At 45.1% G+C, this 24,342-nt stretch overlaps 1 protein-coding gene across 7 annotated transcripts in view; it reads right to left on the minus strand.

Annotated features, from left to right (window-relative positions):
• Positions 1–24,342, minus strand: part of LOC121058632 (zonadhesin-like) — a 66,803-nt gene that overhangs the window by 25,375 nt on the left and 17,086 nt on the right. For 4 of the 7 annotated variants that reach the window (XR_005814273.1, XR_005814272.1, XR_005814271.1 and 1 more), the window contains 30 exons: positions 22,833–23,024; positions 22,292–22,429; positions 21,435–21,617; positions 21,138–21,332; positions 20,541–20,689; positions 19,234–19,402; positions 18,690–18,824; positions 18,449–18,592; positions 18,158–18,359; positions 17,928–18,068; positions 17,148–17,330; positions 16,689–16,760; positions 15,764–15,890; positions 15,368–15,507; positions 14,486–14,689; positions 13,967–14,116; positions 13,505–13,684; positions 12,826–12,942; positions 12,261–12,410; positions 11,420–11,635; positions 10,949–11,053; positions 10,715–10,859; positions 10,387–10,601; positions 10,204–10,303; positions 9,289–9,455; positions 8,026–8,259; positions 7,504–7,601; positions 6,654–6,831; positions 5,817–6,126; positions 5,605–5,687 (listed from right to left, as the gene is read on the minus strand). Coding sequence is in view for 2 of the 7 variants with exons in the window: in XM_040534460.1 (XP_040390394.1) it covers positions 1,680–1,871; positions 1,952–2,203; positions 2,759–2,973; positions 3,376–3,496; positions 4,300–4,455; positions 5,254–5,427; positions 5,595–5,685 (1,201 nt within the window). In the remaining 5 variants the exon portion in view is untranslated. Of the gene's footprint in view, positions 1–1,679; positions 1,872–1,951; positions 2,204–2,758; positions 2,974–3,375; positions 3,497–4,299; positions 4,456–5,253; positions 5,428–5,594; positions 5,691–5,816; positions 6,127–6,653; positions 6,832–7,503; positions 7,602–8,025; positions 8,260–9,288; positions 9,456–10,203; positions 10,304–10,386; positions 10,602–10,714; positions 10,860–10,948; positions 11,054–11,419; positions 11,636–12,260; positions 12,411–12,825; positions 12,943–13,504; positions 13,685–13,966; positions 14,117–14,485; positions 14,690–15,367; positions 15,508–15,763; positions 15,891–16,688; positions 16,761–17,147; positions 17,331–17,927; positions 18,069–18,157; positions 18,360–18,448; positions 18,593–18,689; positions 18,825–19,233; positions 19,403–20,540; positions 20,690–21,137; positions 21,333–21,434; positions 21,618–22,291; positions 22,430–22,832; positions 23,025–24,342 lie in introns of those variants that run through there. The other 3 variants (XM_040534460.1, XM_040534459.1, XR_005814270.1) reach the window with 2 other exon arrangements.

A 24,342-nucleotide genomic window follows, 5' to 3' on the forward strand; every position in this document is an offset into this window, starting at 1 on the left:
CTTCCCCCTCCTCTATCAGTTCAGCCAGACCCAGGACATAGGATTCATGATGTGTATTCTGATGTAGTTGTTCAGATTCCTGTTGCAGTAATTGGAGAGAAACAGCACTTACAGAGGAACTGCGCTTCAAGTGCGATTCATCTCCCCCTAAGGCAGACATCTAAAATAAGAAAGATGAATTGCACCCCAGATGTGCCTCTTTCTTTCCACTGACTACAGAGGAAGGATAAAAATCTAGCTCAGATTCAGATGTCTACAAAGGAGCAGTCTTAAGTTTTATTACAGTAATCCCATCTAGGGAGTAGAACCATGCCTGTGCAGTTATATTTCTTGTGTTTCTTGTTGCATGCATGAGCTGCCAGAGAGGAATAGCTTCATTGTATTTTCCTGGGCATTGAGTTTCTTTCCCCGCAGAGAGGAGAAGGATTTGGCTTCAGCTTACACTTTCAACGATAGTCTCAGTGTCTTAGAAATCTGTTTTGGCTTCTGTTCTTGGCAGAACCTGATGGAGCTGCCTGCATGGTCCAATCCACGTAACACTTAGCAGAACCTTAACAGAAGTAAGGAAGCTACGGCACTCAAAATCCTTTTTGTCCCACTAAGTCTCAGAGGAAGACTCAGCCCTTAGTGACATGGGATCCCTTTTTATCACAACACACAGCCCCCTCACATTTGTTAGGCTGTTCACAGAAGAGTCCAGCTGGGCAGAGTTTGTGCAAGTCCTTCCTCTCCTGTAACTGACAGATCCTGTTGCCACATGGTACAGGAAAGGCAGATGTTGTGGGGCAATAAAAGCCTCATGGGCAGCAATAGGGAATGGGACTAGTAGCCAGGTGGACAGTAGTAGCCCACAGAACATGGTCATTTGGAAGTGATTTTTCCCAGCCCTACAACGAGAACAGCAAAGTCTTTAACCATCTTTTACTGATCAAAGACAACAGGAAACCTTCATCTCCTGAGAAAACAACCTCCTTCAGCATATACCTTTAACAAGCATCAGAAAGCAAGAATTCTCTGAAGTTCAGCCTCAGACAAAGAACATCTTAGCAGACAGGAATGTCAATTCTGAATTATATGCCTGCAGGAAACATGGGCTTCCAATTAAAATGCTCAATCATAATTTTGGAAATCTCAGTTGTGGTTCCAGCTCCGCTATAAACTTGTGTAAGCTCAGTTGAGCTATTTCCTTTCTACTGCTTCTGTTTCCCACCTGAGAAAGGAAAAGCCTCTTCGTCTCAAGGAAGGGGCGGGTGAATTTAAACTACCAGAGTGACCTCAAATAAACATACTGCACAGATGGATTGGGAGAACCTCTGAGAAGGAGCAGCTGTCTCAGAGCACAGCCCCTGGCTGCTAGCCAGTACCAAGGACCTGTTTGCCTGGCTATTTTCTTTCCCTGAGGGGCTGACTATATATAAGACATCTAGAAAGGGTGTCTGAGCCAAGGAACAAAGAAGGTGTAAAATAACACAAAGCGGTCTGTGTGAGCTGAGACTGCTATGGAGAACCCAACAGAAATGTTGGAAGAGAAATGGTTTAGGGCATTTATACCTGGTGCACGTCCTGCAGAAACCTTCACTAACCTAAGAAAATATTGTAAGCGATAAAGTTGTGAAGGGTACTTATCTCACTTTACATTGTGTAACCCACACATCTCAGGTACACCAGCAGACACTCACCACTACAGAAATACCCAGCAGGGCAGAGCAGGCAGTCTCTTGACTGCCATTTTCCACTGTCAGAGTTGAAGTGCCCAGGGCTGCAAGGGACTGGGGATTCAGAGCCTTCAGGACAGTAGGAGCCAGGTGGGCACTGCTTATGGTCCGGCTGTGTGGACCCAGCATCACAGAAATAGCCTACATAACACAATCCTGCAAGAAAGAAAAGCTTCAGCATTAGGATTAAGCATAATATTAAATCCAAAGAGATGTTAGGTACACATGACACACACCTGAAACACTGGTCAGGCCCTCTCCTCGGCAGAACCTCCCCCCAGGGCAGGGCAGACAGGCGTTATGGTAAACCATTCCAGACAGAGGCAAAAATGTGCCAGTGGGACATGGCTCTGGCTTGCTGCTGCCTGGTGGGCAGTAATGGCCTGGTGGACAAAGGCCCCCAGTCTCATCACTGACTGGGCTTGGTATACGTGCCTTTGAAGTGCAGTAATACCCAGGCAAACAAGTACTACTTGGGGACACGAGTCCTAAAGAGAAGAAACAGAAAATCAAATAAGCCAGTGTGTTACCTAATTCACAGCTTCTGGACTAAAGAAACCAGACAAGCCTTGTCATTCAGAGTCTGCTGATCTGTGACTACCTCTGTTATTTAAAAGCTAGATCTACAGTCTCCGTATTTTCTAACAAAGCTGATTACCAGAGAGCCAAAGGCCTGAACAGCTTTCTAGATCACCTCACAGAAGAGGCTGATAAGATCATGCACCCATTTCTCCACTAAGAGACAATCAAGAACAAATAAGCCCAAGAATCCAAGCAACTTGTCTTTTGGTTTAGTAATCTATTCAAAAACAAACCCCACCTTAATCTGCCTCTTTTACTAAACTTACAGAAGATAGGTTGGAAGAAATCTTTGTAATGACTGTAAGCAGTCTCTAGTCAAGGGGTCCCAGAGACCAGAGCAAACGCTACTTGAAAGTCATACAAACTGCAGACAGAAAGAAACTTCATTCATCAGTGAAACTTTTTAACTCTCCTAGAAACAACACAGTTAGGATTGTCTTTAATCTACACATGATCCCTACCTGCACTGGCACAAAACATGCCTCCAGGACAAGGTCTGCAGTCTCTCTGATTTCTTAGTCCAGTTTCGTTACTGTAGGTCCCCACTGGGCACGGATACTGATTGCCAGCTTTTGTGCCTGAGAGGCAGTAATATCCTGCTGGACAGTCTGTTGGTTTGATTATCCCATGGGAGTTCTCTTGAAGATTGTCTGGGTGGTCCTTTAGGGCACAGAACCTAACAAAATAAATAAATAAATAAATAAATAAAAATCCAAGTACTGCCACAGACCATGCTTTCCCTCCTTTCTAAGGGACTGAGAAACCCTTTCTGCACAACAGTGGTAGTCTAAGATGACAAGCCAAATTACTTGAAATAATACAGAGAGCTGAGATGCAACCTGTCAGGGCCATTTTTTCTTCCCCAGCAGACACACCTATCAGGACAGATCTTCTATCCACACAGGCTGAAATACAGAAAAGGACATAATAATGGGAAAGGCGATAAAAATACAGGAACAAAAAGAACAGCCACGTGTATCAAATGATGCATCACACACAGCAGCCTAAGGCAGATGGAAATGACATGCTAATTCCCAAGGAAAGCATCAAGATGAAGAAGCAGATCCGTTCCACTTACATTCCTGCTGGGCATGTTTCACACTGGCTTTTACCAGCCTGGTCCTGATATTTCCCAGAGGGACATGGTATGGGCTCAGGGCTGCCAGAGGGGCAATAGTGACCCACTGGACAGAGATAGTCTAAGAGGAAATAAAAAAGGAATACGTCTAACATAACTGCTCTGCTTGTGGCCTGGAGAGCTGTATAGTGTCATTGGAGGAACCGTCACTACAAATCTAAAACTGGAAGGTTTAAGATAAAAGCTTTATAAAAATCCATCAATCCATTAAACAAAGAAACAAACACAAACACACAATAAAACTACCCCAAAAAACCACCCTGGGTTTGTTAAAAGCTGTGCTGAACACAGATCTGAGCAGTGAGGCTCATGCTCTGCACTCTGAACACAAACTTCACTTATCACTGAGCTGGGCTTTTAAATGAATGCCTGTGCAGACTTGTTGCCCTCAACAGCTTTCAGAAAGCTGAAGGGGCAGCAGCCTCTCTGCACTGCTGCATGGTCACTAACTTCCTTCTCACAGAGCTCCTGTATGCTTTTGACATGGCAGGATTTGAGTTATACCTATCCCTACATTACCTTTATGAAATGGAGAAGCAACAATCACATATAACCTTCTCTCTTCCTAGCTCCTTCCAGCAAAGCTGAGAATGTCACAAGGAATAAATACCTCTTGAGATATTTGTTCAACTTGTCCTTTGTCCTGGTAAGATCCCAGTAAACAATGCCTATTTTCCTATTAAATTTATGCATAATTACCAACTATTTAATCGGTGTTACTGGGTAGAATTTTTGGAAAACATTTTTTTATTATTTAATTAACTAGTCATTCTTAAACATAACTTGAAATTTTAACTAGAGGTAGATTTTAAAATCTTGCCATCACAACTCCTTTAGGTAAAGAATGACCCCAAAGATTCCTACCTGAGTGCTGAGCAGATACAGAGCCCTCTGGGCAAAACCATCCCTCTTTACACAAGCCCTCTGGGGAGCTCTGACCGTGCTGAGAACAGAACCACCCTGGGAAACAGGCCTGGCAATCCTGTGCTGTCTGACCACCGCGATAAGCCAGGAAGGAGCCTGAAAATAAAGACACCAAAAGCACACTGTCCCATCCGTCCTCAGCCCTGCTGGAATTGGCTATGGAGAGAAGTACAGGTTCTTCATGCATCAGCTTTCCAGCTACACTAGTCCCAGCCACCTCTCATGTAAGATGCCAAAAAGATGCTGACTAGGAAGGAAATCAAAGGGACCATCCTGCACTCCTGTAAGAGACATGGCAATGGTGTACAGCTGTAGGTAGATGGCAATGTTCCTATGAGAAAAGGCTGTGAGAGGTTGGTCATGGGTGTTTGCTGAGGTCAACTCCCATTTATTTCTGGTCTAGTCTCAGCAGAAGAGTCACATGCTTAATGTAACTATAGATTTAACCAAGAAAGAAACAAACATCTGAAAGTCTTTCTCATTCAATTTAATTGGCGGTCTCATTAAAGGTGATGTTGGAGGACAGCTCTCACTGTGCAGGGAGAGCAGCAGTGTCTTACATGTGCTCAGCTCACCGTGGCTGTGTGACCTTTCCTTCCGGATGGCTCAGGAATGAGCTTCCCCCCCACCGCTGCACGTAAGGCCACAGACTGAGGCTGTTGTGTAATTACTGTCTGAATGCACATTTAGGGCTGATGCTTCCAATACAACAGCACCGGATTAGAGGCTAAGCTCTCGTGCTGACAGCAGCTGCCCCTTGGGCAACATAAAGGCACGCTTCAGTGCAAAATAACAAGGGGCTGCAAAACAATGGCACATCCTCAGACGAGCTCAGCAGCTCATAAAGCACTGGGAAGAGAAATGCTGGTATGCAGCAGCTGCTGTCAAACCTACCTGGGGGACACGGAGATGGAGAGGAACTTCCTGCAGGACAGAAGTGACCTCGAGGACAGATGTTCCCCACTGCACCACCCATAGGGTTTGGGAGCGTGGAGCCCCCTGTGCAGTAGAAGCCAGCCTCACAGGGACCTGATGGAGCTGCAAGCTCTGCAGTTGCACAGTACAAACCTGAAGCAGGAGGCAGAAGCAAGACCCTCAATTTGAGAGACACCAGAAATGAAATACTAATATCACCAGATTGGGATTGCCTAGTGGTTCTGGCACAAGGGGAGCGAGTATGTAAGATAAATAAATAAATAAAACAACTTGTGCAGGGACAAGGGTGTTTCTCCTACCTGGTGGGCAGGGAATAGGAAGGTATGAACCAGTAGGACAAAAGGTTCCTGCTTGGCACTGCCCAAAAGATCTAGAAGCTGGAGCTGCCATGCCTGCTAATGGAAAGAACAGAGACTGAGCTGAAACAAAAATTGCAAGTGCTTTATCTCATCTAAAGAGACCAGGAAGAACAGAACTAGAGCACAGAATTAAGGAAAATAACAAGAGAAAGCAAGACATACTGAAATGGGCGGGTTCTTTAAGTGACTCTGTAGTACCACCACCTCAATAATAACCATCACACTTGATCAATCTCCTCTGTACCAGAGTGGTTTCCAGGAAACACCGGTTTGCTTGACATGGATCCAGGTGGACAAAACCATCCAGGTGTGCACAGTCCATCTGGTCTCTGTAGGCCTGGCTTGGAACAGACCCTTCCAGGAGGACACAGCTGGCACTTGGAAGCATCCCAGACATTTAAAGCTTCACTGTATGTTCCAGGAGGACAAGGATACTGAGAGGCAAATTCTGTATTCCTGGGGCAGTAGTGACCTAGGAAAGAAAAGATGGGTTTCATAAAGGTTAACAGATGATGGTAATAGCCTGGGAAGAACCCCCAGCTTGCACACAGAGCTTTCTCTTCATCTCTTTCCGAGAAAGGCTGAAACCAAGCTATGATGGTGGGCCCATCTTGCAATTTACCACAAGTGTGTGACGCCTTCAGCACATCAGCACCATAAAATGAAGCTGATCGGTGCTGAGGATTAGCAATAGTTTTAACAGCAACCAGTTTTTTAATAACATCTCGAAGTATGTTATAAATGTCTACTGCCAAAACTATCTCTGCTATGTTATACTTATGTTATACTTTTTTTTTTTTTTTTTTTTTTTTTTCACATTCAGACAGGGGAACTAAATCACGAAGAGGTTGTAAGTTTTGGCCAAGGTCATTGATTTGTCCAGTGGAAGAGGCTCATGATCCATGCAACATGGTCCAATGACAAATCCACTATTAGAGCATCTGTTAATCCTTTAAATGAAATTTCCCTGAATGAGTGGGTAGGTGCAATCAGACCCACCTGCAGGGCAATCTGTGTAGTTTGTAGAAGCAGTCTTACAGTAAAAACCTTCTGGGCACTCCAAACACTGTGCCATACTCCAGGATGGGTTATAACTCCCTGCAGGGCAAGGCTGGGCTCTGCTGCTCCCCACCACGCAGTAATGTCCAGGTGGACATGGTCCTCCAGTGATTGTTATCTTTGATGAAAAAACACCATTGTTACAAAAAATCTTTCCATGCCGTTTACACACTCAGAGGGCAGCTTTGCAAAAGAGCTATGTCAGATTCTAATAGTGTGAAAGTCTGCATTCATCACTTAGTCTTTAAGGCTGCACACTTATTCTTTTCCAAGACAAGGGATCAGAATTTTGCACACAACAAATCTCGTTGGGCTGGCCATTTGGAAACTGGCACCACCCTTTCCTCTTTGTTCATAGGCTGCAGAGAGCTGTGGCATAAACCCACTGTCTTCTTGAGTTATCATCTATAAAAATTCTTAGTGTATTTTGCCTAGAAGGAGGGCTGACAGATGCAATATTCTAATCAAACTCACGTATTGCTGACCTCTGTAATTCTTACGTGATGGCATTCTGTGCTGCTCTGCAGCATCAATATGCAAAAACAGAGATACTTTTGGTCAGCCCTTAGATTTAAAAGCTGCAAGATGGCCAGGTGTATTTTGCTGTCTCTAGCCCCTCACTCTCTCTCATGATCACAAAAACTTTCACCATCAATAAAACAGATTTACCTGATACAGAAGGTAATAAGGTAACAGAGAGTTTGAGGCAGGGCAAAAGAAAAAAGGTGACCTTATGGTGCTCAGTTCAGGTACGACATTTTACAATATTTACATCACAAGCACAGCTTACCCTGGGAGGTTTAGGAGAAATGGCTCCTCCACTACAGTAGAATCCAGCTTCACATAATCCAGTTGGAGATAAAAGTCCAGTCCCATTGCAGAAATACCCTGAAAAAGGGACCCAAAAGCACCACAATGACATTGGCCAGGCAAGACAGACACCAGCAAGTATGTAACTAGGAAACAATCACTCAGCCATCATGTTTGATGTCACCCACTTCTCCTGAAGATGCTTTCACTGAGAACAGCTGCAGTTCAGAGCTTACATGCCTGAACAAACAGCACTCTGCATCATCTCAGAGCATGAAAGCACATAGAGAAAGAGTGGAAAGTGAAGATCATAGCAGAAGTTTGCACCTCACTGTGAGTATCCTCTTACATAGTAAAGTGGCAGATTCAGTCTTTCTATACTCTACTTAACATCTCTCACCAAGACAACTGTTGTTCACAATTACCTGCTCTACAATCACAAAGTTTCTCAGGAGCCCTAGAAATGCTGGAACCTTGCTAGTCCTTTCTGTCAGTATTGTACCTGCATCGCAGAGGAGACAGTCCGCAATCCCAGTATTCCCAGTTGAGTTGCTGTAGTAACCAGAAGGACATAGCTGTGGAAAGGCAGTGCCCACAGGGCAGTAAGCTCCCTTGGGGCATGTGTTCCCCAGGAGACCATCCGTAGGTGTTGGACTAGAAGCGCCTCCACTGCAGTAGAACCCAGCCCAGCAGGCTCCTGTAACGTGCGACTGCCCCGGCAGTGCACAGTAGTGCCCTGAGAAAGCAATGCACTGGCATCAGTACTGGCAGAAAATATCAGAAACCTACTGCAGAGAAGAAGATAACATGCCTACGCAATCATGAAAATACGTACAGTGAAGTGCAAAAGGATGTTCATTTCCATGATTCAGGAAAACAAACCAACCAGCAGGTGATGTCTAGTGATAGCAGGCTTAATGAAAACCAGGACATTTCTTCCTTTTTTTTGTACCTCTAAGTTAGGCATGCAGCCTAAATTAATCATCTACTCGTCAATCAGATGGCTATACTAGAAGAATAATCCGACCTCTCTTTCTTCTTGCCTGACCAGACAGCCTACCTGATGGGCTTCACCTAGATTCCCAACTTAAAAGTGGCAAAAATCTCATGCTAAAATCATATTTGCATTGAACAATGCAGTGCTGCATACAAATACTGTTTCAAAAGCTGGAGACAGTATAATCAATTTATAAGATCTTTTGCCCAAGGTAATTTAAGCTAATTCTTAGCAGGGCATGATGTCGTGGCCATATTGCTTCTAGTTTTCATCTCACTTGAGTACATCTGCACAGTGTGAAATTTTGTCTTCTAAGTTTCTTTTACATAGATCACCTTATTTAAGTTTATAAAGCATTACATAAGGTACCTGTGGAAACATGGAGATGACAGTCTCCCAGACAAGTACTTTCTCCCACATTTTTCCATATAACATCTCTTTAAGATACATTTTAGATTCAAGGAGTAACTCGTTTTCCGCTTGTTCTCTGAAGTGCTTAACTCCAGTCATACCAAGGAAAGGAGCAAGACAATTGCCAAGTGTTTCCAACTCCAGTTCTGGCCATGGCTTTAGAACCCCTAAGGATCAACAGGCAGCTGAATATTTCTCTGTCTTCATTTCCACATCACACACTGGGTGTGGGACACTGTAGCCTGTCATTCATCCACTGAACCATGAAAATGCTACCGGTGAAGCGCAAGAACATGCAAAATACATTTTCATAAGCTGTCCAGTCACCACCCTGAGATACGCTTATGTGCCATTTACCTGGGTCACAGGGGGTACAGTGAGACAACAGGCTGCTTCCATTTTGTGGGTTGTAAGTTCCCTGGGGACATGGAAACTGAGTGGCAGCAGCAGTACCGGTAGGGCAGTAGTGGCCAGCTGAACATTCATTCTCCAAAAATGAAGAGGAATTTTTGGGGCAGAAGAACCTAGTCCAAAGAGAAGAAAAAAAAAAAAAAGAGTTCCAATTAAAAAAGGAGGGAAGGGGAGGAATTTCTAGCACTATTCTATCCACAAATACCTGAATAATGACTTAATGGTGGCAGAAGCTAGTCTAATATGGCTGCTGCACTGTGCTGTATTGACCGCAAAAGAATCCTACTTAGGTATATTGCTACATTCTTAGTTGTTTCCTTGTATGCCAAATTGATGGCATAATTGCAAAAGCCACAGAGACGTAATTTTCTTAACTTGAGTCACAACACATCTAGGCTGCGAATCATCAACTTGTAAAAGTTAATCAAGGTCAAATCCAGTTAGTAATTGGAGATGAATCCCCTAAGGGAACGCCAGCCTCAGCATCAGGTGATACACAAGACCTTCTTCCCCTGTATCACAGCTATGCCAGCCTGTTGCCAAGGGAACCATTTATTACTTCAGACATGAAAGATGTTTATGGTGCCAATAGTTTCCTTGCTTTAAATAGACTTCTGATCTAAATCCTCTTCCACAGTAGTTGTACCTGGGTTTAAGACTTTGCTTGGTGCCACAATCAATTATATAGTGTTGTTAACAGCATTCAATAATTGTCCTGCTTCCTGTCAGATCTAAGTGCTTTTCAGTGGTAAGGTCAGTCATTTTTCCACTGAACAGTGGTCCAAGGTGGCGGGATAAACCATTATTTCCCATAGTCCTTTATTAATACATGCAACACTAAGGTCACGGTCTCACTCTTACCCTTCAGGACAGGGGAGGCAGCTGGATTGCCTTTGTGAGGGGTTATATGACCCTGCTGGACAAGCCATTGGAAGAGCTGTGCCCTTGGGACAGAAGTGCCCTGGAAAAGAAACAACAGGTCAGCATTAGCAGTCTTCAGAAAATCTACAGCAAACCAGGCATGTAAGGGGAATCCTAACTCACCCTGGGGACATGGCTCTGGCTTCTCCCCAGGGATACAGTATTCACCCTCTGGGCAAGCATGGCACTTCTCTCCATGGGTCTGTGGCATGTAGGAGCCAGCAGGACATGGTGCTGGACTCCTGGATCCAAGAGGACAAAAGTGATTGACTGGACATGGAGATCCTGAGAGGCCATCCGTGGGTGTTGGGGTCCGGGCCCTGGTGACACAGTAATACCTGCAGCAGTGAGTATAGGAGCATTCTGTCATTATTTCAAGATGGTAAAGAAGATCCCTTGTAGAACACTTTTCCTTACCAAGAGTACATGAATATGTTCACTATTCTCTTACCCTGGGCTGCAGAGTCCTGTGGGAGCCCTCTGTCCAGAGCTATTGCAATAGTATCCCCCAGGGCAAGGCTGGCATTCCTGCAAACTGCTGCTGCCTTCACTGCCAGACCAAGTGCCAGGAGGGCACTCTAGGGGAAGTGGTGCACCTGGCAAAATGAATGGCACCAGAGTGAGGGAATGCCACCTCACGCTTTACATGAAATAAGAAAAAATATGCTTTAGCAAAGCACCCTACCTTCTGGACAATAGTGACCAGGTGGACAAGGAAATCCTGATTTCCCATCTTGAGGATTTCTTACTTTGGCACCACTTTTGCACCAGAATCCCTCAGCACAGTCTCCTAGAAAACAGAACAACATACAAAAACCACATAACTGCAGAAAAAAAATAGGCACAAAGATAGAAGTTTCAGCATACATACTGAAATACAATCATTTGCTATGGCGCGGTGCAGAGGCACTGCTGGTCTAGAAATAAATGATATAATGGCCATCAAGTGGAGAAGTTGCTTGTAACCGTAGGGGAGTGGAGAATTGGTAGCAGATGACAGGCTGACAGCTCCTAAATAGGAAAGCATTCTACTTAGCTCAGACCTTGCAAGCAGTGCCTCCATAACTGGGCAGGTACTTAAACACATATTTCTCTTTAGGCACGTATTCAAACCATCCTTAAGTGAAGCCTGAAGTTACTTAAATGCTTTATGTACCTGTTGGGGCAGCAAGTCCAGAGGATTCACAGTATTTTCCTGGTGGGCATCTCTGACATTCCTTGATAGTTCTCAGTCTTTGCCTTGGTCCAAAGGTTCCTGCAGGACAGCTGTACTGAGTGCTCCTGTTTGTCCCTGGCGGGCAGTAAAAACCTTGTGGGCACGGGTAAAGGGTGAAATCGATAACTGGCCCTTGCTGGTTGTCACAGTAATAACCTGCAGCGAAGACAGAGAGAAGAAAGGTAAATTAGTCACCGAGATGTACTAGCTACTGAGCTGTGCTCATTAGAAGAGAAGGCTCCTAACGGTTTCTCCCAGGCATACCAAGCACCTCACTGGCCGCTCAAGAAATAAAAGTATTGCTGACCTTAAATTACTATTGATCTGAATCACACCTCTGCTGGGACAAATCCACATCAAAGCCTACCAGATGCTGAACTCATAAGAAGGAAATTTACCACCCAATGGTCCCCAAAACTCAGGACAAAACTTACAGGTGGCACAGGAAAGCACTTAGGGACACAGCACTGATCTCTCTTCCTTTCAGTTACTGAAACCCTTCAAAGAAAATTTCCCCACTGAACACCAGAGTCTTCCCTTAATGATATTTTAATTGTTCAGAAGAAATACCTGGAAGTTACCACTTCTGCTTTCACCTCAGAATTGCTTTTGCCTCTTACAGCCTTTCCACAGAGACAGAAATTCTTCTCTGGTTAAGAGAAGAAAACCAAGGTAGGCAGTAAGTCGCAAAACTTTCACCCACAGCAAGACTCAAGAGCCAGTAATATCTATGCAGGCATCTCTTGCAGGGACGCAGTACAGTCATTTATTCAAGGCTTACCTTCCCAGCACTCTCCAGTGGGGGCACTGAGACCAGGTAACTCACAATAGAAGCCAGAGGGGCAAGGCTGGCACTCAGAAAGTGTTCTCCTCCCTGGCAGGGCAGAGAAAGTGCCTGCTGGGCAGAGCGTGGGGACTGCTGATGCTGCAGCTGGGAGAACAGAAACAAGGCAGAGAGAAATGAACAATGAGAGAATGAAGACATTGCTCCATTTGGGGCCTAGATGAGTGCGGTGCATATGGAAACAGAATCAGTGGAGTCTTATTTACACTCACAGGTCAAATGGTGCTCCATGGGAAAGGATAGATGTTATTAGCTAAATTTTACAGAAGGAAACAGAGATGAAGCTACTTATGTTCTAAGGACAGACAAGTTAAGGCACTGAGACAAATACATCACCACTTTCAGAGAACAGGTCAAAGGAGGAACTAGAGAAGAATCTGGGACTCAGGACACTCTGGTCACACCCTAGCAAGCTGGCCACCACACTCTCAGAATCACCCACCAGTATTTCAGATATTAGGGGATATGGAATTTTTGTTCCTGATCAATACTGGACACTTACTGCAGTAAGTCCCCGCAGGGCAGATATTCCCAGTCACATCATCTCTTGGATTAGGGAGGGTTGCTCTGCCTTTACAGTAAAAGCCAGCAGCACATTCCCCACTGGGGACGGACAGACCTGGAAGACAGAAGGGTAATAGCACTCCAAGCACCAAGACGGAGGGAGAAAAGCAGGAGGCTTGCAGCTTCCCTCTGGGCAAACATTACAAGGTAACACCTGAGCCCCATTCTATGCTAGCAAAACCAAAGGCATCTTGCAAGCACTGGTGCAACTTTATGAAAGTATAAGGATAAGAACAGCTCCAATTTAACACACTGAAAGAATACTGAAAGGACAGAAAGAAACAGGAGAAAATGAAGGAGCAGTCAGTATCCCAGCATCTGCTGGCTCAGCAGATTCGGAGAATACAGAGGAGTCTTACGGAAGATCCTGATCCCCTGTGCCTACGAGCCTGTAATGTGTGTTCATACTGGTCCTCTGAAAATGGGCATATGGTCACAAGAAGATAAGTGACTCACTTAAGGACACAAAAAATTCTGGGCTAAGTTGGCTTTATCTTTAACAAGAACCTAGCTTTAAAATCTTCTGTCAAGTTCCTAAATAACAAATACTTTTATTTACCTTTATTTCCACACCCCCCAAAACACACCACTCCTGTTCTCCAAAAGCAGATGCTGACCTGGGGCATTGCAATAAAACCCTGGACGGCAGGGAAGAGGCTCTGAGCTTCCTGTGGGACAATAGAAACCAGCTATGCACTTCCCTCCAGTGGCAGTGGCAGGACAGAGGCAGTTGGCGCTGGTGTAGTTATCCAGATCAAAAGGCCGTGGGGTCCAAGCAGCTGAGATGCAAAACCATCCTGAGAATACAAAACATGGCTGAGAAGTTCAAGCAATGTCAGAGCCCCAGAAGTTATCATCGACAAGCCAGGGGGAATGGACTTTCATGTAGTGCCTTCACAGCACAACCATAAGCACAGGGAATACAGGACAGGCTAATATCACCAAAGTTTAACAGCACCATGGCATCATTTTCCATGCACTAATACATACAATAATCCCAATAAATTTGGAGGATGTATGCAACAGCCTCCTTAAGGCACTGCCTCCAAGGGCAGCAGCCAAACAGATCCAGAACTCACCTGCATCACACTTGCCTGATGCAGCTGTCAAGTTCTCCTTCCCACAGTAATGCCCAGGAGGACAGGGCAAGCAGCTGTCCAAGCTCTGTGTCATGGGGTCTGGGTTAAAGTAGCCCCGAGGACAGGGAAACTCAGTAGCAAACCTGGTTCCTTCGAAATAAAGACAGAATGTTTCATGGACTATAAATAGGATCTTGGCTATTAATCCCACAGCATCACCTCCTTCATCTTTGGCAGTTTATGATTGTATGATTCTATGACCTTTGCTAGTTTATCTCCGTGTTGACCTCCCCAGTGCACAGCCTGGCCTTCAGGGCCATGACAACCTCTAGGTGCTGATCAGCTTACTGGTAGGGGGGGTTAAGTGACAGCCTTGTCTGTGGTTTAAATGATCGGGTTCTTTTTCTATGAAGAACCAGACTGATGGCTGAAGGTTTATTTCACAGGGACCGCTTCCTGCCTTTAAAAAGTTATTTCACCCTGGCGGATAGCTGGTTTTGTCCCCTGGGCCCATCTTACCTCTAGGGCAGTAAAAGCCAGCTGGGCACGGATTTGCACTGTAGCTGGTAGTATTTTCTGGGCAGTAGTAGCCTGCAGCACAAGGAAAGCATGCAGCTTGTCTGGTGAGGTTGTTGTAAGTCCCTGCAAGGCACGCTAAGGGAAAGCTGGTTCCTTCGGGACAGAAGTGGCTCACAGGACAAGGGCCTCCATTCTCCCACACACCTAGGGCACAAAAAGTAGAAGACAAAGCCAACAAAGGGAGCTTTTGAGGGAGGGTCAATGCCAACAAAGGAAGCGAACTGATGAGGATCTCTTCTGGGATCCCACAAGACAGATCATGAGGAGGCACAACACAGTATCTAACATAACTAGAGTATCTCAGCTTTGGAGTTATTCAACGCTGTGTCACCGTGTTTTTTTCCTCCTAGCTTCACAGGCAAAGCCACGGCGAACTGTATTTCGCACATCGGCTTTCTAAACACTCTGCTTTGTATGTAACAAGAATTTTGGAGAATATTTAATTGTCCACAGGAATTGACCTGGAATTCTTCCCTGGAAATTATTCTTTCTGATACACAATAAAATGACAAGGGGGAATCAGGCTGTTTCCATTACAGGCTGGTACCCACCACTTTCCAGTGTTCAATGCAAGCGTCTCATTCAGTAACACAGATAGGGGGACTGACTGCTTTTTCATACTTGTTATGTATGCAGATGTATGAATACCCCAAACAAAAATAATACAGGGTTTAATTATATTAAAAATTAAACGACTGAGAAGAGGCAGGGGCAGGAGTACTGGGGGAAAAAACATCATTTTTCAAAGCTCTCTGTTGTCAAGACCCTTAATTATTGGACACAATTAAGTGAAGACACTGACATTCACCTAGGGCAACTCACCAGGTGGCGATGGTGAGGAAGCTCCAGAGAGGCAGTAGTACCCAGCTGAGCAGGGTCCTGAGGGTGCCGTGAGGCCAGCAGAGCTGCAGTAATAGCCAGATGGGCATGCTGTGCAGCTGGACTCTTGCCCGATGTACAGCCTGTAGAGAGACAGAAGCAAGCTTTCTGTTGGCAAGTGTGCAAGTTCAGCAGGAGGTCCCTGATGCCTACACCCCTGGCCAAGGGAAAACAACCATGAGGCTTTTATAATAAATCCAGAGATGTATCTAATGAGCCTTACTGGGCTGCAGCTTAAGGACACTGTAAGGAAGCAAAGGAGGTAGTAGATAGCAGTAGAAGAGAAAGATAAAAAGGAAAGGAAAATACAGATTAGCACCATCAGAACCAGAAGCTCACCTGTCTGAGTAAGTGCCCACAGGGCACTGCTGTGGGATACTTGTGCCAGCAGGGCAGAAGTGGCCAGGTGGGCATGGGCCACCAGTGCTCGTGTTTGTGGCTCCATTAGGGTTTGGGACACTTGCTCCTACACCAGGAAGAAAGACCAAAGGTTTCCTTAATGATATAGGACAGTCTGTCACCCTCCCCATGCCTAAAGAGTAATTTCTATAGCAGGAAGCGTTCTTCTTTATGTGAGAATATGGGGAGCAAGCATGAAGTTAGTTAAAAGGGCTGTCATGCACACTGCCAAGCATGGATCTCAATGCAGATCACAGCACACTTGATTGGTCTGTTTCAGAGCAGTCTCCAGGCTTACGTGTTAGTTGGCAAACAGAAAGTTAGAAACAAAAAGGCCTCTTTTTAATGCAAGTTCTCCCTGCACTGGTGTGGCAAACAACACAAAGTTGCCTGTAAGCATTTCCTTTAAACTGGACTGCATCCAACGGTACCTTAAATTTGGACTTGTTCTCATTAAAGCATTCATGACAACTGCCATGCAGAGAGCACAGAAACTGGTAAAGACCTGAAAGAAAACTCAACTATTATACATGGTGACCCCAGAGCCAAACTCTAGCTCAAAATGTTCTTGAATCGCTGATAGCTGGACATTGGAAGAACACAGCAGAAGGACTCCTTGAGTCCACTTTTTGTGTATTTTCTTAAGTCCTTCTACTGGCCTCAGAAAGCATGTTTTGACTAGAAAAATTCCTGTTGTGACCAAGTATAATCTTATTACAGAGCTTCATTCCTCAGGGCTATCCTGGAACACCCTCCAGTAAAATCCAGGGAGGGACTGCACAGAGAATGTATAAAAAAATCCTCGAGATCACAGCTTTCTACTTTTTCACTTCTCTTCTGTCCTTGTGAATGCTACATTCAATACCTGCTGTGCAGAAGAATCCTGGCCAGCAGGGACCACTTGGAGAGGATAATCCCCAGTCTCCACAGAACATTCCTGGAAGATCACACAGAAAAGAGTGTCAGTAAAAACAGCAGAGCTGCTGTGCTCCATGCACTGATTGGAAGGCAAAGAGGCAGACTTTGGGTGAGCTAATTCCTCAACATCAGCATGCCAATTCAAATTGTGCTCCTCTGGGAAACCCTGAGTTTAAAACCAAACTTCTACCTACAGAGGACAAAAGAAAAAAACAAAAAAACAACAACTGTGGCTCACTGGGGGATACTATCAGTGGGACAAGGGATCTCCTTTGGTTATGTATTATTATGCTTGCATTTCCTAGAGGTGGAATGCATCAGTGGATTGGGAGAAGAGATATGCAGATGGATCACTCTCTCAGACACTGCTCCACATGGACGATCAGAGTACTGTTTATTTCCTCACCTGCAGGGCACTGCTGACACCTCTCAGCCTGGCTGTGTCCATAAGAGGGATTGTAAGTCCCGGGGGGACAAGGATACAAATGGATTCCAGTTTTCTGAGGGCAATAGAAGCCAGGAGGACAGCGGTGTCTTAGTCCTTTTGGACAGTGAAACCCAGCAGGGCAAGGAAAGCATTTGTCTTGACCTGTGAAGGAAATTTAGAAAACTGGAAGGAAACATGTAATGAACTGGAACAAAATACCATATGCACAACATTTTTCTTGTCTAGTTGTGCACTTAGAGAAGAAGCAGATGAAATGAAGTTATTCTGCAAGCCCTCCTGGAATGACTGGTCTTCAAATATGTACATTCTCCCAAGAGCGTCTGATTCAGCAAGCTTCACAAACCCACTCGAGCCTCAGAGTCACAGTAACCTCCACATCTCACCGGTAGGTGGCAGGAAGAACAGTAGGGAAATCTGGTTAACTGCTTACCAGCTTTCTGTGCACTGTCACTGCTGCAATCCTACTATTTGACCTCCTGCAGGGGTGAAAGAATCCCTTTCCCCCCACCATGTAACACCAGGGGGAAAAAAAAGGCAAGAAAACAAAACCAACCAACCAACCAACACCAAAACAAAAACAAACAAACAAACAAAAAAACCTTTCTCTGTCCCAAGCAAAATACTGAGCAACTCATAGCAGTTAGCAGCTATCGACACATTCTTGGATGCAGACATGAGATACCACCCACTTCTAGTTTTCCCAAGTCACACAGAAGCTGCAGAGATCCAGTTCCTCACCTGTTGCATCACTGTATTCTCCACTGGGGCAGGGAGAAGGTGCTGCTGAGCCTGCAGGGCAGAAATGTCCTAGAGGACAGATATTTCCAGTGACACCATCCTCTGGCTTTGCAGTCTTTGTCCTTCCCGTGCAGTAATAGCCTTAAAGCAGAAAGCACTTGAGTCCTCTCTGTTATGCAAAAAAACCCCTGAATTTCTGAGCAGCTGAGTAAGTTCTGGTTGTGTCTCACCTTGTGCACAAAGTCCTCCAGGAGCATCTTGGCCAGACATACTGCAGAAAAATCCAGGGGCACAAGGAAGACACCAAGTGGCATCCTGGGCTCCCCTCCGTCCGTTCCAGGTGCCAGCAGGGCACGGCATCTCTTTTGGGTGCGTTGTGCCAGCAGGGCAATAATGTCCTGGTGGACAAAGATCTCCAAAGGAAAGCCCCACCTGAAGCAAGGGAAATAAGATGAGCATGGTTTATGAAAGTTTTTGTAGCGCTGAAGGGGCTGCAGCAACGCATGATGTTCAGTACTCACAGGTGAGGAGCTGCTGGACCCCTGAGTGCAGAAATGTCCTGGCTGGCAACGCCCTTCTGGCTCCGTCAGACCAGCCATGCTGCAGTACGTGCCTGCTGGGCAGGGCTTGCACGAACCTGTCCTGGGTACATCTGTGTATGTTCCCTGCACAAAGACAGTGAAGTAGTGAATGCCCTTCACCAAGGGACTGGAAACTACTGAAAAGTGCTACTTAAAGAACAGAGCCATAAAGGATTCTTACCACTGGACATGGGAGAGGCAGGGAACTTCCGGCCAAACAGAAATACCCTTTTGGACAAGGCTGGGCTTCAGCCAGGCCTGTCTCATTGCAGAATGTACCCTCTGGACAGTCCCTACAAACAGACTGCCCACGGCCCTAAAAAAGGGACATAAGAAAGAACTCGGCAGATGTGCAGTGTTGCTGCTTACAATGTGAATAAACTTTGACCATTCTACCAACTCCCCAAGACTTCCCCTACTACAAAATGAACACAGAGGTCCAAACACAACAGGTTTGTGGTATCTGCACAGCACCGTGCAGCATTAAAGCAGTGGCAGGCACAGCCCTGGTTTAATATTTCTAGTTCTGCAAAGAGTTCTTCCACTGCAGGGCAGAAGCCAAGATGGTGACGTTGACTACTCAGCTTACCAGAAAACCCAAGTCCCTCTTTTTTTTAAGCTGTCTGCTTAAAGACGCCCCACAAATGACTATTTACGCATTCGTAAAGCTGCCAATGGCTGTGATGACCCCACAAGCATCTTGTAGTGAATTCTAACGTACTTACAGGCTGGAAGCTGCCAAGGGGACATGGCTCTGGCCTGAAAGCTCCTGTTAAGGAATAATGCCCCTCCATGACCATCTTCTGAAGAGCACTTTTGGCACCTCCTGTACAGAAGTAGCCAGGTTCACATGGTCCTGAGGGAGCCTGGCTGTTTATCCCATCACAATAAAGGCTATGTGTAGGGGAGAAAACGATAAAAATCTTGGGTAGTTTGTTTTGTCACTGGATAGTGTGGTCGCAATACAAAAAAATTCCCTGCAGTCTACCTAGGATCTCACTGAGACCTAGTTCCTGTTCACTTACAGGCCTTGAAAGGAATTTAAAAAGTACATATATCACTTGTCACACATGCTTTTTAAAGACCATAGTCCCTCAGATTCAGTAGTTTTATCCTGGAAAGAATACTCTCCTCTACAAAAACAGAGTGGCATCTGCATACAGATCACACAAACACCCAGATGTCGGTTTTCTTCAAGCAAGCCTTCTCTGCTTCTTTGGACTAGAAATACACAGGAATAAAAAGGAGCTTTGAGGGCATTCCATTAATCTTCTGGACAGAACGTGAATTCCAGAGCTGTCTCTTGCTCTGTTTTTCTGCCTACCTCTCCGAGGAAAACAGGGAGTGAAAAAATGTAGAAAAAATAAGAAGACAGAAAAATTTGAATTCTACCCCATGGAGACCTAAAACTGCATCCCAATACCCCAATCAGCATCTTCCTTCACAGTGAAGCACAAAAATATTTGTGCCACCAATCCCGAGATGATCTTGCATGCTCCATTTGTCACACCAGCACGAAGACATGACCACCTGAAAAGCAGACTGTCCATCACTAGCCTTAAAAACCTACACTTATTCAGTGCACACTCAAGGAGAGGTGAAAGCCAACACTAGATCCCTATCTTTTTCTTCAGACTCAGATGTGTAACTCTGGCATCATTAAAAGGGATGTAACACAATCTGGTAATATAAAAAGGACTACCCAATTAGTATTAACGAGAATGTTTAAACAAGAGCTGCTAGGTCAAGCCATCCAGCACTACAGACATAATGAGTTTTGACAGATGCTACGGAACAGTAAAAGCTGAGATACAACTCACACAGTTCAAGTTCCTTATTGCAAATCGACTGATACAGGTATATAGCAATGGAGAAGGCAAGCACACTTGTACTGGAGCCCTGGGACCAGAGGGGACTCCTCTGCAAAAGGGCTGAAGGTAAGGATGGGCTGCCGGGGCAGGAAATTTGAGGGTTAAATAATTCCTTTGTGATGGGACTGAACTGAGCCGTGTTCAGCAAACATCACACTCACCCGGGTGGGCAGTCCAAGCACTGACGGAGGCTTCTCAACCCACTCCTGTTGCTGTAGGTTCCTGGAGGACAGGGGACAGGTAAGGGGGACCCAGGTGGGCAGTATGCCCCAGGGGGACACAGGTTTCCTGTCACACCATCTGTGGGCAACTAAAATTGGAAAAGGCAATATGTAAAAAAGGGAGTAAACTTGGTTAAAATATTAAAGGCATTGTACTGATTTGGGCTCAAGGCAATACCAAGAAGAAAAACAGACACATACTTTGCTGTACAGAGGACAGACAACGCCTCTTTAAGGCAAATGTAGCAAACTCAGAAAGAAGAAATATGGATGGCCTTTTCAAACTAGCAATCCTACTGTGATCCGCACCCATTGAATTTCGCACCTGGATATAAACCTGGCTACATTTTTAGTTAAGGGGGATGTTCATGTAGAGAGGGAAAACTATGAAATGGTCGCACGTCCTTTGAGGATCCTCACATTATAACCTTGAATGTGTGCAGTGCAAAATTGTGGCTCTTGAAAGTGACTGGGTTAATAAAAAACACCATGGCGGAACACAATTAGAAAATGAGAAAAACTTGCCATGAGACTTACTGGAGTCAGAGCCCTGCCCTGGCAGAAGAACCCAGCCTGGCAGGGACCACTTGGCCCAGTCTGTCCTGGAGCAGCACAGTAGAAACCACGGCCACATGGGCTGCACTCTGATGGCCCGGACAGCCCCTTCTTGTTACTGTAGGTGCCCTCTGGGCAGGGCTCAGGTTTAGAGCTGCCTTCGCCACAGTGAAAGCCCTGCAAAACAAAGTCAGCTGAATACTGCATTTAAGAATCTTCTGTTAAATAGACCCCCACATTCAGCTCCTTGCATTAGAGGACTGCAAAGGAACAACTCACTGCTGGGCAAGCTTTGGGCTCTGACGTGGCAGGAGAGTCACAGTAGGAGCCAGCTGGACATGGTTTGCACCTGTCTTCACCCTCTGCACTGGAATTATCCCAGAAGAAGCCTGGTGCACAGGGGAAGGAGAAAGGGAATCCAGTCCCTGGAGGGCAGTTATAGCCAGGTGGGCAATCCCCAGTCTAGAAAGCAAGAAAGGCAGTCAGCACAGCTTTGCTGTTCTTTGGATATGAAAGAACAATCTGTCAAGATTCAACACAGAAAGAGCCAAGCTTCATCTACACTTTGAATAACCTAGAATTTTTACTGCAAGAAAATGGGGGAGAAATGTAGGGAAGGAAAGGAATTCATAATCCCTTTACAATTACAGATCAGTAAAATTCTGACCATGTAGGATAATCATTTTAGGTGAGAATTTCTTAAGGGAAAATCTTGTCCTTAAGACAGCCCCTATCCTTTGTCTGTGCAGTCATGGCAAAGATGCTCTTCTTATGTACCTGGAAAGTAGCTGTAATTGGTAAGAGTTGTCACCTCACTCTTACATAAGACCATGGATTCATCCACATTTAAGAAACTCAACTGCTCTTTTTCCTCTTAATAGAAGCTTCTTTTTTTTTTTTTTTTTGAAACTGCTATTAATGCTTGAAGAATTCACTCTTTCAAGGGACAAGACAATCACAAGGAAAGATCCCCAAATTCATTAGAGACAAAGCAACACCAACTCCCGACATTTGAACTCTCTTTCATAACCTGCATTGACAGGCAGAAGGCAAAAGAGAGACAGGTTTTAATTAGGCTCCATTTACAGCTGCAGCCTCTGGAAAAGAAAGGTTGGGAGAAGCTGGGCTGTGCTTACAGGGTGGGGAATTCCCAGAGGCTCCATTCCAGCTCTGTAGCAGTACTTCCCTGCAGGACACAGCAAGCATTCCTCAGCACTGCTTAGTCCCTTCTGCTCACCATAGGTCCCATTGGGGCAAGGTTTAGCGGGCAAGCCCTTGAAATAAAATAGAAAAATGGGTCTTTAAGATACTAACATGACTGCTGCATACCATAATGCAAACACACAGCAGCTGAAACTGAAAAATATTTCTTCCCAGTTACTGGGAACAAACACTGAAAAGCAACACTAGGCATCAGGTATGAATGCTGGAGAGAGGCTGTAACAAAATGGGGATCCAAACAGCAGTGTTGTTTGTATACAGCAGCTCAGAAAACATTATCCCAGTATTATGAAATTTTATGTTGGGTAAATACCAACATCAAAAAAGTACAGAAATCAGTAAAATAAAAAAAATAGGAAAGGTTCCCGCAGCAAGATTCCAGTGCAGACACTGTGACTGTACAACCAACACAATGAGAGAAGAGAGAATCCCAAGGACTAAAGCAGAAGCACTTACAGCATCTCCCTGGGGACAGTAGTATCCTCTTGGGCAGGCATTTTTACTGGCATCTGGAGCGACTGCCTGTCCTTCTGGGCACAGGAGACCTGCCGGGCAAATCATGGCACGCAGCATCACCTCCCGGCTGGTGTGCTCACTAGCACAGTAATGTCCAACAACACATGGCAAGCAGGAGGCTGAACCTTGGTCCTACAACATGAAAGGCACATGGTTCCCATTTTAGAGGACAAAAGAATCCCTGTATGTTCGACATGTTGAGACACAATACAAAGGAAATAAATGCAACCAACACTGCAGTGGAGCCCATCAGTAAATAAAGCAGTCTGCAGAAATAAAGCCACTGAGCAAAGACATGGCCCTTGGGAACTGACGACAGGACCCTGTTCATACAAACCATTCCCTGTTATGCTTAGCAACATTATTGGAAACAGAAAGGTTTCCCCTTAAAAATTCCACCTAACCTAATCTAACAACAACAAACAGTATGTAATTCAGTGTATTCACCCTGCAGGCAAGAGAGCCTGTGCTTCACAAATAAGAAGCAGGTCTTGTCGCTTCCTGTGGATTATCCACGCAGAAGGACCCCCACAACAGTCAACCCAACATCTTTTGCCAGCAGGAGTAGAGAAAAACAAACACATTCCCTCATCTTTCTTTGTCACACTGAACTACAAAGTGCAAAAGAGAGATAATCAAGATAATCAAGGTCCATTTGTCACACATACATCCCCATTCATCATTTATCTCCTCTCTTAATGAATCATCCAGTGATAACTACAAAATGTGTGCACAGTGATAGAAAACCAGCATAAATAGAAATACTGGGGTCGTTTGACAGCAGTGACATGCCATTTCCCCCTCAATAGTGAAATCTGGCACTTATTGCTAGAATTATTCACTACAGTTTTGGGGCAGATAAATAAGAAATAAGCCTCAGAACCCTGTTGTGAGAGTCAATGTGCCATCCACTGCTCCTTTCTGTGGGTCTATCTCATTGTTTTACTTTCCACAGCCAAACAATTATTTAACTGCATTGCAATCCAATACATCCTTTGAGGCAGGAACTAAATACAGGTGCCTGCTCTGTAATTCCCCTGCAATACTTACACTAACAACGAAAGACTAAAATGAAAAACCAAAATTCAAAGCATCTACCAAACTACCCACTGCCAGGTGCACGACAGATGAACTTATTGCTACTGCAGGCCTCAGGAGCGGGAGTAACAGCAAGAGCAGTACTGCACACGTGATGCATTTTCGGCATCATGTCTGGAGCAGCTCCAAGCCTGACCATGCAGGAACATTCCTGGTGCTTTCTCCAGGCTAGCACTTTCTCTCATCACTTACGGGCTCAGCACAGGTGGGCAATATTGTTTAAAACACCATACAAAATCACCCCAAATAAGCAGACTCATAATGCAAGGAGATGGGCTCGTTCCAGTGCCTCCCTTGAGGGGTATATCCTGCAGCTCCTCTTTCTGCCAAAATTGAGTCCTTATGCTAAACA

The sequence above is a fragment of the Cygnus olor genome, chromosome 22, assembly GCF_009769625.2.
Source record: "Cygnus olor isolate bCygOlo1 chromosome 22, bCygOlo1.pri.v2, whole genome shotgun sequence".
Classification (NCBI taxonomy): domain Eukaryota; kingdom Metazoa; phylum Chordata; class Aves; order Anseriformes; family Anatidae; genus Cygnus; species Cygnus olor.